The 12,766-nt window shown below is 38.4% G+C and overlaps 2 protein-coding genes across 3 annotated transcripts in view; one reads left to right on the top strand and one right to left on the bottom strand.

The window, feature by feature from the left end:
• spata6l (spermatogenesis associated 6-like) overlaps window positions 1-1,487 on the top strand; it is a 16,789-nt gene extending 15,302 nt beyond the window's left edge. The window contains exon 13 of one of the 2 annotated variants that reach the window (XR_003748867.1): window positions 953-1,037. Coding sequence is in view for 1 of the 2 variants with exons in the window: in XM_028969900.1 (XP_028825733.1) it covers window positions 953-1,039 (87 nt within the window). In the remaining variant the exon portion in view is untranslated. Of the gene's footprint in view, window positions 1-952 lie in introns of both variants that reach the window. The other variant, XM_028969900.1, reaches the window with a different exon arrangement.
• Window positions 1,390-12,766, bottom strand: slc1a1 (solute carrier family 1 member 1). The gene is made up of 12 exons (XM_028969836.1): window positions 12,487-12,766; window positions 9,988-10,128; window positions 8,904-8,996; window positions 8,643-8,757; window positions 8,506-8,548; window positions 8,300-8,401; window positions 7,927-8,111; window positions 5,942-6,049; window positions 4,823-4,945; window positions 4,314-4,508; window positions 4,091-4,225; window positions 1,390-3,828 (listed from the first exon to the last, which is right to left on the bottom strand). The coding sequence occupies exons 1-12, from the start codon at window positions 12,584-12,586 to the stop codon at window positions 3,588-3,590; spliced, it is 1,581 nt and encodes a 526-aa protein (XP_028825669.1). The 5' UTR covers window positions 12,587-12,766; the 3' UTR covers window positions 1,390-3,587.

The following is a 12,766-nucleotide window of genomic DNA, read 5'->3' as shown; positions in this document are numbered from 1 at the left end:
AGGCTGATGATTGTCCAGATAAGTGATTCTCAGTGTATTCTCATTCACTGAAAGATGTCAATAACAAAGACGTGATTAATCTTTATACAACTGACATTCACAAACTCTATTTTGTCCTTTGGTCAGAAATACACACTTGTGATAGTGGGTGGCTGAAAAACTGTTTCTAGAAATAGATTGTTTCTGTACACCTTTAAAATGTGTCTAAGGAGGGTTAAGATGACTTGGTTTTTCTTAAGTGTCTGGTGAACACAGGTTGAAATTCCAAATACCAGAATAAAATTGTTCTTTCATAGTTTCTCTCTCTCTCCCTCTCCCTCCCCCTCTCTCTCTCTCTCTCTCTCTCTCTCTCTCACTCTCTCACGCACCTTTACCTCCACCTTTTACGCAAGCATGCAATCACATACACAGACACACACAAAACATATATTTATTCCAGTTCATAATAGCATTCAGCAATGTTTGTGGAGAAGTAATGGTGAATGTAAAATATTGAGAAAAAAATATGTACTGAATAAACAGCATTAGATGAATCAGCTTCTGAAAGCAATGGCTGATGTTAAAGTTTAATTTAGTTCAAAAGAGTAGCTCAGCCAGTGCTCTCTTATACATGTGTGGGCTTTCGCTACATTTGATGATTGCTCAAGCCAGAATAAGCACAATGCAAACAACATTACAAGCAAGATGATGCAGGATGGCCATCTTAAATAACACTAAAATGACAGACCCATATTTTACTGAGATAGAAGGTTGGTCACCTGCAAAAAACAGCAGTGCTGCTTTGTTGAGTTTCTTTTAAGAGGAATATATAAGTGTCCGATTAACCTATAAACCGTACCCATAGACTTTTATTGGGTCTGTATTGGGTCTGAAGCCTGTCAACATGTTTGCTTATACTCATGCACTCTCTGTATGTCTCTGACTGCTGCTTCTCTTTTTGTGTTTGATGCAGGGTGCTACAGTTTCAGAAGTTGATGAAGTGCTGGCACGGATGTCAATTTCTCCCAATGGAGGGGCTTCACACAGAAATCAAAACTAGTGAACTGGTAACACTATGTGATACATCCTTAATCCTTCCTGCAAGGTCTAAGGTAAAGTGAACAGTGGCCTGTGATGAAAACAGACATTGTTAGGATGGTACTAAGGTGAACAATGGCCTATGATAAGAACAGCCGTTTGGTGGTGCTATGATATTACCCTGTGTACAGTGTCATGATGGTGTTGGAAAAACAACCAAAATGTTTAACTTGCTTGAGAACCACTGATCTTTTCTAAATGAACATATTGTGTTAAAATGATACTCATACATGTATTCCAAGTGGAATTATGTACAGGTTTTTAATGGTAAACATTGTTTTAAAAGGCTTCATCTTAGGGGGTTAACTATGATAAACTTATATCCTGACTTTAGTAATGATGATATGATTCAAAAGAAAGAATTAATGTTCAGAATGCATTTGTATTACTTAATAAATGCCTTTATTTTATACAGTTTTCAGCTGGTGTGTTTGCTTGGAGAACATTCAGAAGATATGCAGTCAGAATACTGTAGTGTGATCATAGTGAAAAGCAGTGATCAAAGGGAATCATTTTGCAGCTTTTAAGCATAGGTATTAGCTATGTAAGCAATGCCAAAAGACTAATTACTTTTGTTTTTGAGAACATAAGTATAATTATTCATCCACCAAAAGCTAGCCAGTTAACATACAGAAAATACAATGATTATTATTAAATAGTTGTGTATACTTTCATTTAAAGTAATATACTGCCACATAGAAAACTGATATAACTTGTATATAACTAAACTCATAATTCCATTGGTTGTGTTATTTTTTGGCTTCATGTGCTTTTGTAATGAGGGAGGTTTGATACAGGTCTTGTCAGGTTTTCCATTGCTGTCATATCATCTATAAAGTAACTTATCTCACATGGGGTTCTTTAGCCAGCACTTTTTAAATTGGCACTTGTATTTAACTACTCAATCTATCTTATGATTTCTGGTTTATTAAGTTAATGGACAGTAAATGATTTTTTATGCCTCAATCAAAACGAACAGCATTAAAAATAATTAGAGAAGTCCTAAATTAATAGGCTGTCTGCAGTTATAATAAAACAGAAATCCAAGCCTGTAATTACTCAGCATAAATGTTTGCTGTGCCTTCCATGTGAATTCATGAATGGCCTTCAAAACTGCTGTCACAGGTTTTGTAATGGCCTCATGAAAATGAGAGCCATTTAATATGCCAATTTAATACAATTCATATATTTTTCACACTAACATTTTGATGAAATTATAGTAATATTGTATTACATATAATAAGTCATTAAGTAATACCATAATAAGTAATAATAATAAGTAGTAATAAGTAATACCATTTTCACTGTGAACCCCTTAGGAATCATACATAAATATGACAAAAATGTAATAAGTTTTTGTGAGTTTCTATTACTTGAAAAAATTCTTCAATATTCCACATTTGTGAGTGTCAATAATAACCAGCTTCTGAATGCAAGGGCTGAGGTTTGTGTTTAATTTAATTAAAAATGCTATCAAAGATAGCTCAGCCAGTGCTCTCTTGTAGTAATGTGTGTGAACCTCAGTGGAATGGCAGTTAGGTGCCTCATTATGCTGAAAGAATAGATCTATCATATTTGTGGTTGGGGGTGTAAGGAGAATGCCACTGCTCTTCAAAAAGAACATTGCTCTCTGTCTACAGTTCGCTGATATGGTTTCAATTGTTTAGTTTGAGCACTTGAGGATTTGAGAAAATGGGATTTGAGGATTTCAGAAATATGGACAAAGCTTTACACAAGTTCATGCTTATAAAATCAGTTGACACTCCCTTCAAACCATACCAATTTGGCACAAAAAGTAGATCTGACACATTGAAAGATCACAAGGTCTGGCTGTTAAACAAATGTGTGCACACAGAGCTGGCATGACTTAAGAAAACTGGTAAAGTTCAAGCAACAATCAGTACACTATTTCTCTGCTGTTAGTTGTTATTTTTACTGTATAGTTCATTTTCTGGATTATAATTGTTGTGAAAGATGTGCCCTTGGTTGCAACACACACAGCTCTTTCTGCCAGGCATGGTGAAGTGTCAATTTGAATGGTCCATTCTGCACTCACTCACACTCACACAAACTGATTACATGTAAAATATACAGTGATAAAATACTAAATAGCTACAATGGCACACAAAGCTTTTCCTTCTTTCTGTCTCTTGTCAATTTACTATGAGTACGAAACAGCAACAGTTAAAAATGATCATAAATCTAAAGTGACTCTGCATATTTCTTGGCAACATGAATGGAGGAAGCACTGGAAATCCGAGATGAATTTGTGACTTCCATGAATGTAGAGTCTTTTTTTTAGTTGACAACTGCACAGGCGTTTCTGAACAGGGTGTCATCACAGGATGAATGGTGGCTATTGCTAATGTCTGAACTTGAAGGTGTCCTTTGTAATTGCTTCCTCCCTTTTAATGGCACTGATTTTATGGATCGTCTTTGCCCTTTCCTGCGCTTGCGAAGGCAGCTGCCTCTCCCTGCTCCTCTGTAATATGCTGTTTCCACAACCAGCTCTAGAACTGTGACGTCTCGGTGAAAGAAATGGCATCGGTCTTGTCTACAGTGAAGCCACCATTCACATAGGACTTCTTCTCACACTCGTCATCATCCAGAGTGGTCTCCAGTGCAAAAGGGTTAGCCACATCTACATCTGAGGTCAGGTCCATCCTCTCCAGTTCACGTTTGGACAGCTTCTGGACAATCCCAGCACCAAAGGCATCACCAAGGACATTGATCATTGTACGGAAGCGGTCACTGCAATAGAAAGAAGAACATTAATACAGAATAGAAGTGATACAATAAAAAAGTGTTTTTGACTGTCATGATTGCATTGCAAGCAGCGCTATAATATGCTTTGTGTTTATAATCAATGAATTAGCTGTATTGTGATTTACTCATTACAACATATTGAAATGTTATTGAATTTATGAGTCACGCTGTAATTCCCATCCACTTATCAGAACACTGAACACTTAAAAACAACCTATTATTATATTAAATTATACTGGGGACTTACATTAGCCAGTCAACAGCAACAATAAGGGTTACATCACTGGCAGGCAGGCCCACTGCAGTCAGCACAATCACCATGGTAACCAGGCCAGCATTGGGCACTCCTGCAGCTCCAATGCTGGCAACTGTTGCTGTTATACTGCAGTCGGAGGGTAAACAATACAAGTTTAATAAAAAAAATATGCTGTGAAAAAATTTAACTGTCACAGATGATTTATAGTTGTTACCTGATGGTGACAATCTGTCCCACATCAAGTGCAAAGTCATTGAGCTGTGCAATAAAGATGGCTGCCACTGCCTCATACAGCGCAGTGCCATCCATGTTGATTGTGGCACCCACTGGCAACACAAAGCGGGTGATCCTCTTGTCAATCCTGTTGTTCTCCTCAGCACAGCGAAATGTGACCGGCAGCGTGGCAGAACTGAAGAGAATTTACAGCATTAAACTGTTAAATGTAATATTGTTACAGTTATAGCTTGTTAAATTCATCTGCTGTCTGAGTTTGTTGGTGAAAGGGGTTTCCTCTCTTGGTTGCTTTAAAAAGCAAGAAAAAAATCTTTCTGACAGCAATATTCTTTGCTTGCACTATAAGTGTGTGTGTCTGATGCTGTCCTGCCCTGATGTAGGAAGTAGGTACACTATAAGCACTATAAGCAACAATCAAAGTAAACATGGGAATACAATGAATACAATGTTTAAGTCACATCTAGAGTAAAGGGTTAGGTTGGTAGTAACCTGGATGAGATCATGAGGGCCGTCACCAGAGCTTGGGCCATTCCCAGTGCAAATGTGTATGGATTCTTCCTCACAAAAGCAAAGTAAATCAGGGGCAGAAAAATTATGGAGTGAATGGCCAATCTGTTGAAAAAGAAAAATTACATTTGAAACTTACACACCTCTCAATGAATAGCACGCATAATACAACTCTTCGACCACTTCAGAAAACTATGTACATATGGCAGGGAGAATTTTAGCGCAATCAAACTATGAAAGGTTTTCAATCCAGTGCTGTGAACTTAAACCTCCTATTTTGACAACTAAACCTCCTGGTTTGACAATTGAACCATTCAGAAGATAAAGCATTCTTGTTGTATTATATAATAGTTAGTATAAACTTGTTTAAAGCCTTGTATAATTATGGCACCAGTATTGTATTAGAATGGTTTTGATAACTATTGAAATTTTGACAATCTGTACTTGAAGAATATAATAAACACAGTTTTTTTCATTTTATTTTGTCATGGGTAACCTAGTAAAACCTCAGAAAAGTTTATTGTTATTAGACAGCATTTACATTTTGCTTCTGCATAACTACATGGAAGACAGAAATTGAAATTTATGTTTGGACCAGCCAATGGTCCATGCAAGGTTTTCGCGAGGTTTCACTTACAACAAAACAGATCCCTTTTGGTAGCAAAAAAGTGTGAATAGCAATTTCATCTCCTTTAAAGATCTTGCTCATCATTCTCACTATAAAGAACAGTTTAACAGGAGACCCGGAGAGATTAATGTCTGGCCTGGGTGCTTGAGATACAAGCATCAGGCAGTGGATGAGTCAGCACTGCCCCCCACAACATAACATGACTGCGGTTCACAATGTTCCCCTGCCTCCAAAGGCCACCATCTGGGTTCTGCAGCATCAGTCATGTCAGGGGAGATTAAGGGTGGGCTGTGCTGCGCTTCACAAAAATTGTATCTGCAGGTTGAGCAATTTTAAAACGTCCTTTGTGGGCGATCAGAGACCTTTGCAATATCTCACCGCAAAAACGGAGACGCTTGAGCGCGGCAGTGAATCCAGTTTATTGGTCCTGGAGTGGGGAGGAATGGTGCTTAATGATGTTAGCATTAGCTTACCCGCTCAGCACTGTCACCATGTAGAGTCCCATCTTTCTGAAGATGTCCCAGTCTTCCACTTCAATGATCTTGGCTGCTATTAAGAATAGAATGCCTACAGGCATGTAGCTGCACAAAATGGCAGATAACAGAAAGATTTAGGCACTCCATTTTTTAAATAGTTTTGAAACTATAATTCTATATTGATCTATAAACAGGATTAGGATGTAACCAAATACAATATGAATGCTGATACATATTCAGGATACAAAAATAATTGCTGTCAAGATTTGCATATGCCAGGCATGCTGATTGCAAAGCCACACATGTTTATGAGCATTTTGAGGAGATTCAAATCAGAACAATTTCATGCAGATGGCATGAAACTCATGGTTTTGCATAAAAAGCAAATTAGAAATCCAGTTTGGCCAAAATTAAGGATATCATTAACTTATCCTAAAACCAAGGATTAATGTACAACCAAGATTTTGTAAATCATAATGATGCAGCACAGCTATTTTAAACATGCATAAAAAATACATTTAAAATGTATTCTAAAAGCATTCTGAATGCAGAACATTTATGCACTGTAATGGAATACATTACTGAATGCATTCATGGCTATTTATTCAGGATTCAGCCATAACTAACAGCTTCCAGTCCAAATTTGAATTGCAAATGCATAAGCAATTCTTTTGCTAATTGTGTTAAGATCTGAGATGCTGTAGTTATGGAAACAAAAACTTTTTTAGACATTAAACTGGATGTGCTACCTAACTATTAGGACCAGTCATTATTATATGGAGAAGATATGCTGATTTAAACAATCATGAACATTAGGGCTGCAACTATCAAATATTTTTGGAATCGAGTATTCTGACAATTTTATTGATTAATCGAGTAATCACAACTCTATCAATAAACAACAAGTAAACAACTCTATCAATAATGTGTTTTGCAACATGAAAATCCTCTTAAAATGAGCAAGCATTTGGCTTTTGTTCCTCACAAAAAAAAGTTTTTTGTTTTTTTTATTAGATGAAAGCTTAAAATCTTTGGGTAACTGGCTCCAGAACTAAGCCCATTTAATCAACCTTTCTGTGAAACATTCATGATGTACATGAAAAAAAAACCTATGAAACATAGGTTAGCCTATTTGTCCTTGTTTTTATTTTCATTAAAAAAAGGAAAAAAAAGGAAAAAGGGGTGTACCCCCTGCTATAGCCCATCTGAGAATAACAAAAGTATAAAGGTACAAAATAGTAAAAAGAAAATATAAACAAACAATTCAAGTATTACTAATAATACGACTTATACAATACAGTTCAGTTTCCAGTTGTATCCAGATGAGGTAGGTAGGTAGAATGTTTGTCTTTGTGCAATGTTATGTGCAAAATAGAGAGAGAGAGAGTGCATGTGTGTGCAATGCATGTGCAAGCCTGCGCCGCTGTGATGTACAACAAATGCTATAAACTCGCCCAAAAGTAAATCTCTATGCTAATGAATGTAGATTTGTCCATCTTTTGCATTTATTACTACTACCTTATGTATGGGGAAGGCGTGTTTTGAGATGTAACCTATCAGTGTGTGTGTGCGTGTGTTTGTGGTGTATTTGCTCTCTTATCATGCCTCTTCACTATCGACTCATAACAAATAATTACAAATAATGTACGTTCTAAGAAGCGCTAATGTTAGTTAGCAATCATAAAAATCTGATACATTTATGCCTTTTACGCACACTGGTATCTTCATTTTCCGGCAATAAATCGCGCCTCCTTAAATCTTGGAAAAGCGCGTCATTAAAATCAGTCCGTGTAGAACAATGATTCCGGTGCTGTGCAGCTCCGTGGGAGTGATACAATTATAGATGGACTTTGGTGACGAATTAAACGAAGTCTCGAGGCAAGGAATTTTCCTCAACAATTTTTTGTAATCGAATCATTCGAGTTATTCGAATAATCGTTTCAGCCCTACTGAACATCAAATTAGGCTATACTAGTCCTTACCACATTATGATCTGGACCAGTCTCATGGTGGCTTCATTTAGGGCATCAAAGAACTCCAGCAGGATGCGTCCTCTCTCCCCCATCTTGCCAATCACCAGCCCAAAGGCCACGCAGAAGACAATAAGGCCCAGAACATTGATACCATCAGAATACGCCCCCACTATCTTATAGTCTTTTGTTAGGTTCTGCAAAAGAATACAAAAGCAAAATGTCTTATTTTTGGCATACAGTTTATTGAAATGAGAGCAAAATAAATCCCTTGTCAAGCTGTTGAGAGTCTAAACGTAACCTTTACATAACTGACACTAAGAGACAACACTAGAGCCTTAATTGATACACATAAGTAAGCCATCGACAATTAAGTCATCCCTACCTGAGCGACTGTAGTGAAGATAGTTGTCAATGGTGGAAACGTTGTGGTGTTCATAGGTGGACTTGGATTAGACACAATGATCTCTTTGCGTTGCGTCTTGTACTGGAAAATCAATTGTGCATGTAAGTAAAAACTGACTGAAAACATGTGTGACAGTAACATGAATTTGATGAAGGTTCCATTGTAGATTTCATTAAAGTCCTCACCTGCTGAAAACAGGCCTGGACCAAATTCTCAGGAAACATGTTTCTGTTGGTCAAGGAACATTTACATTAGTAACCAAAATTAATTCCATTCTTTATTTTTTTCAATAGGATATTGCAAATGTCATGGATTTTGTCACCGAACAAGGTCCAGAAGTGTGTCCACTGTGGTAACATTGGGAGTTGTTCCTTCCCTATCAATGTTGTCTGCACTTTGTGAGACTCCAGGCTTGATAGTTGTCACCAACAAGATTCCTATGCAAGCAGCATTGATGATTCAAATGATTGAAAATTTAATTCAGAAATTTTAGTTTATTATTAATAACAACTGGTTATTATTACATCAAAATAGATCATTTAATGTAATGCATTACTAAATATCAAATCTCATGTTGTCTCACCTAGAACAACAGCAATGATAGTGGTAGAGAAATAATATACTACTGCACGAAGGCCAATCCTTCCAGACACCTCTGAGTCCAGAGCAGCAACCCCTACAACACAGAAGGCCAGGAATGAACCGCACTACATTCCAAGTCGAAATGTTTATTTCAGCACAAGGTTACACAGGATAACTGTGTGTGGATGTGAATAACATCGGTAAACAGGTAAAGACAGACTGAAACGTCAAACTTAACTCAAGACTGAGGAAAAAAACCCTGGGCTGTTATAAAGGTCAATGTGTATAATTTTTTTTTTTAATTGCTGACAAAACATGTCATGTCTTAATAGGGTACAAAATTATATTTACTTTTGATTTATTCCCCATTACTAAGCATTATTGAATTCAGTCAACCAAGACATGATAAGTGTCAGTAACTAGAAGACTGGGTCAATTCAGAAATGCTGAGCGAGGGTGTCACATTGACCTGATGGGAGCTGAGAAGGCGTGGGCTGCTGCATACCCAACAGAGCAGCACAAAGTCAAAAAAAGAAAAATAGAGAATGCGTTGCCTTCGTTGCCTTGGCAACAACTATCCATTCTCTCCTGTTTAGGGAGAAATCCTTACTCATATTCGTTTGGCCCATCGACACCCAGGCCTGGCATTTCTGTCATTCTTTTTGGCAAATATATCTGATATGTCCTTAATCCTTTGTTGGATAAGAGCAAACACAAGGAGGAATAATTTATGTCTTATGCTTGTCTTATCTACTCTAACACCCCCTGTATAAATACTGCTCCACTACATGCACACTCCCCCATTTCCCCAAAAAGCTTCAGAAACAAAGAGCTTCAGATGTAGCCGTCAGACACAGCTCCTGTTTGGCTGTGATCTCCATTCTGCGCCATTATTCTGCAGGTGTGCATAAGGAGATCATTGAGAGATATGGAGATGTGTGCAGACAGGGGAGAACTGTGGGTTTCTGGTGTGCAAACACAAATGTGTGAAGCGTGCATTGTGTCGGCACACACTAGGGTTTTTCTTTCACGAGTGATAGTTTAATGCTACAATTTCCTGCTCCCAGATCCCAAGCCTGGAGTACCTGTAATCATGCTGGATATGATGAGAGGGAGGATGACCAGCTTCAGCATTCGCATGAGCAGCTCTCCGGGAAAGCCAAAGTACTGTTTGTCTAGGTTGGAAAGCGATGCATACTCTCTAACCAGCACACCCAGCCCAATTCCTGAAGTAGTTAAGACGTGTGTGAGAGAGTGAGAGGGAAAGAGGGAGGGAGGGAGGGAATACTGTTAAAATGTCACCAGTATTCATGTTTTCAACATGGACCCTGACCTACAAAAATAATCTACATTATCACTATGTGTCATCACAATATACTACTGCTCCCACTGTGTAAATTAATAAAATAACAGTTACATGTTCTGCTAAGCTGTAGGACACAATACAACAATGACACAATAAAGCATCTAGTGACACAGTGTATCTTTTTGGAATTTCTGAGCAATAGTTCTCTCTTATCTCAACACACACAGGAAGACAGGAATATTCCCTATGAACAGACATCACTCATCCACGTCAGCATGTGTACATGATGTCAAATACACATTTAATTCTGCTGGGGTCGGATCTGTGGTAATCTGTCTTGCTGAGAAGGTGGTTCTCTGTGGTCAGGATAATAGATGCTTCATCTTCACATGGTCTGAGGTCACAATGATAGGACGATTGCCTGTCTGAGAGGTGCGGCAGATGACAGCACGAGAAAAGCCATTAGGAGACTCATTTACTCATTTCACCGTTGTACATCTAATGCATGTGTTTGTGTGTGTGTATGTTTGACCTACATTTACAAGCCACAGTAAAAGCCTTGTAAAAAAAAAAACTGCAATTTGATCATTCACTATATGATTCCTGGTCATTTAGGCCTCATTCATCTGAAATTCTAATCAAGTTGGGGATTGTTTGGTCATGACTGTGTACAGCATACAACCTGTAGTTGTGACAAAGGTTACAAAAAGTTCATACAGCGTGTGTGAGCTTAAATTAGTTACCAACTTCACTGCTGATGCAGTGCTTTAAATTTGAGTTACAGTAAATGGCGAGAATGTGTTAACAGTTCCAGATCAATACTTCATTAACACAGTGAAAAAGAGCATATTTATGATCACTGCATGGTCATGGGAGAGGTCTGAGTGCCATCATTTCATTTCATCATTTCTGTTTTTACCTGACACCATGACACTATGTTACTACTAACACAAGTACAATAACCATAAAATCATGAGACAGCAAAAATCCAAAGGCAGGAGAATTATTTTTAGCTCCTCCCCTGAAAAAGGTGGAGAAAAAGTGATCCTGTGATAATGGGACAATTTAATGTTTCTCTGAACAGACAGCCTAGCAACGCAATATGAAATGGTCCATAAAACCCATGTTCTGCCATTGCGAAATGGAAAGAAAAGAGCATGCTGTGGATCATTGTCACTTTTCATATCTGTCCCTCCCGTGCACAGATTTAACAAAACACTAGCATGTCTAGGGACACTGCCCCTTACATGAACTGGCTGAAATAATGTTACATTTATATGCTTCATGGGTTAACCTGCTGACCCACAAAATCACAGGTGCAAATCCCACTTTTTTAAGTTAAAATTGAAAACCCAGTCACATAAACTAAGGTTAACACCCCTGACTAATCATCAAACAAAAAGCATGTACTGATTCCTCATTCTGCTATCAAGCCCGATAATCTTAATTAGATACTACATACTGCCAAGGGGAGCACTACAGGAACAACACGTTTCTGATGAATGATGATTGGACTCTATAAAAGAATTGACATATGACATATACACTACAATTGTTAAAAATGTGATTTATTAGGTGCATGGAAGTCAATGTCTGACTGGATTACATTCTAAAGACTGCAGTCTTCCTCCTCAGACTCAAGGTACGCCACCGTTCTTTTCTCCTGAATTGGCGAAACAGAGTATTCAGAACATTGATTCTCTGTCTGTCCAACTTTACAGCCTCTGATGATTCACTCTGTACAGTAAGAGCATCATCCAAAGTTCACAATTTTTGAAAGGTAATATGAAAACCATTGCACTTTATATGCAGGCATAAATCGAGGTGAATTGCTTTAAAATACTTATAATCTCTATAATTATAACACTGTGTAATGTCTGAAAACATACATAGGTTAACCAAACAACCGTGCTTTCTGTTCTTGACGAGAGTTATTATGCTAATCTTGGATTTTTATAAAGGAAACTTGCCTACGAGCAGGTGGAACCGCAAAGTTGCAAACACTGCGTCCCTGAGCAACACATTCATCCTTGAAGATTGTAATTAAAGATCTGAGGCATCATCTAAATGATATATATAATGTGAGATGAACATGAAACATACAGATTTTCGCCATTCGCTCGTTCCATGTCAGAATAAAATATGTGCTGCACTCCGACAGGAATTTTGAATGGAATGAGCGCCATGGCAGGTCATGGCTGTTCCCGTCACGTCCTCTGTCACACTGCGGGTGACGCGAGGCGAGGCGAGGCGAGGTAGAGATGGATGAAGCTCTTACCCAGTACCACCGACAGCACGGTGGCAATGAGCAGCCAGTTCCTCTTCAGGAAGCTCTTCACGTCGCAGCGGCTCCGCTCCCTTTTCCCCAGGATTTCCATGCCGGCTGCGGGGCGAGGCTGTTCGCTTCGCCAGCAGCGATTTTTATTATGAGGAATGGTGCTGATGCTGCTGTCTGCTCCACCAGGTCGATGGGTGGAGGAGGAGGAGGAAGAGGAGGAAGAGGAGGAGGAGACTGTCTGCGCCTGGACTGCGCGACTGTGTGTGACTGAATGCAAGTG

Source organism: Denticeps clupeoides, chromosome 1 (assembly GCF_900700375.1).
Source record: "Denticeps clupeoides chromosome 1, fDenClu1.1, whole genome shotgun sequence".
Lineage (NCBI taxonomy): Eukaryota > Metazoa > Chordata > Actinopteri > Clupeiformes > Denticipitidae > Denticeps > Denticeps clupeoides.
This window is presented reverse-complemented; position numbering and strand designations above follow the sequence as displayed.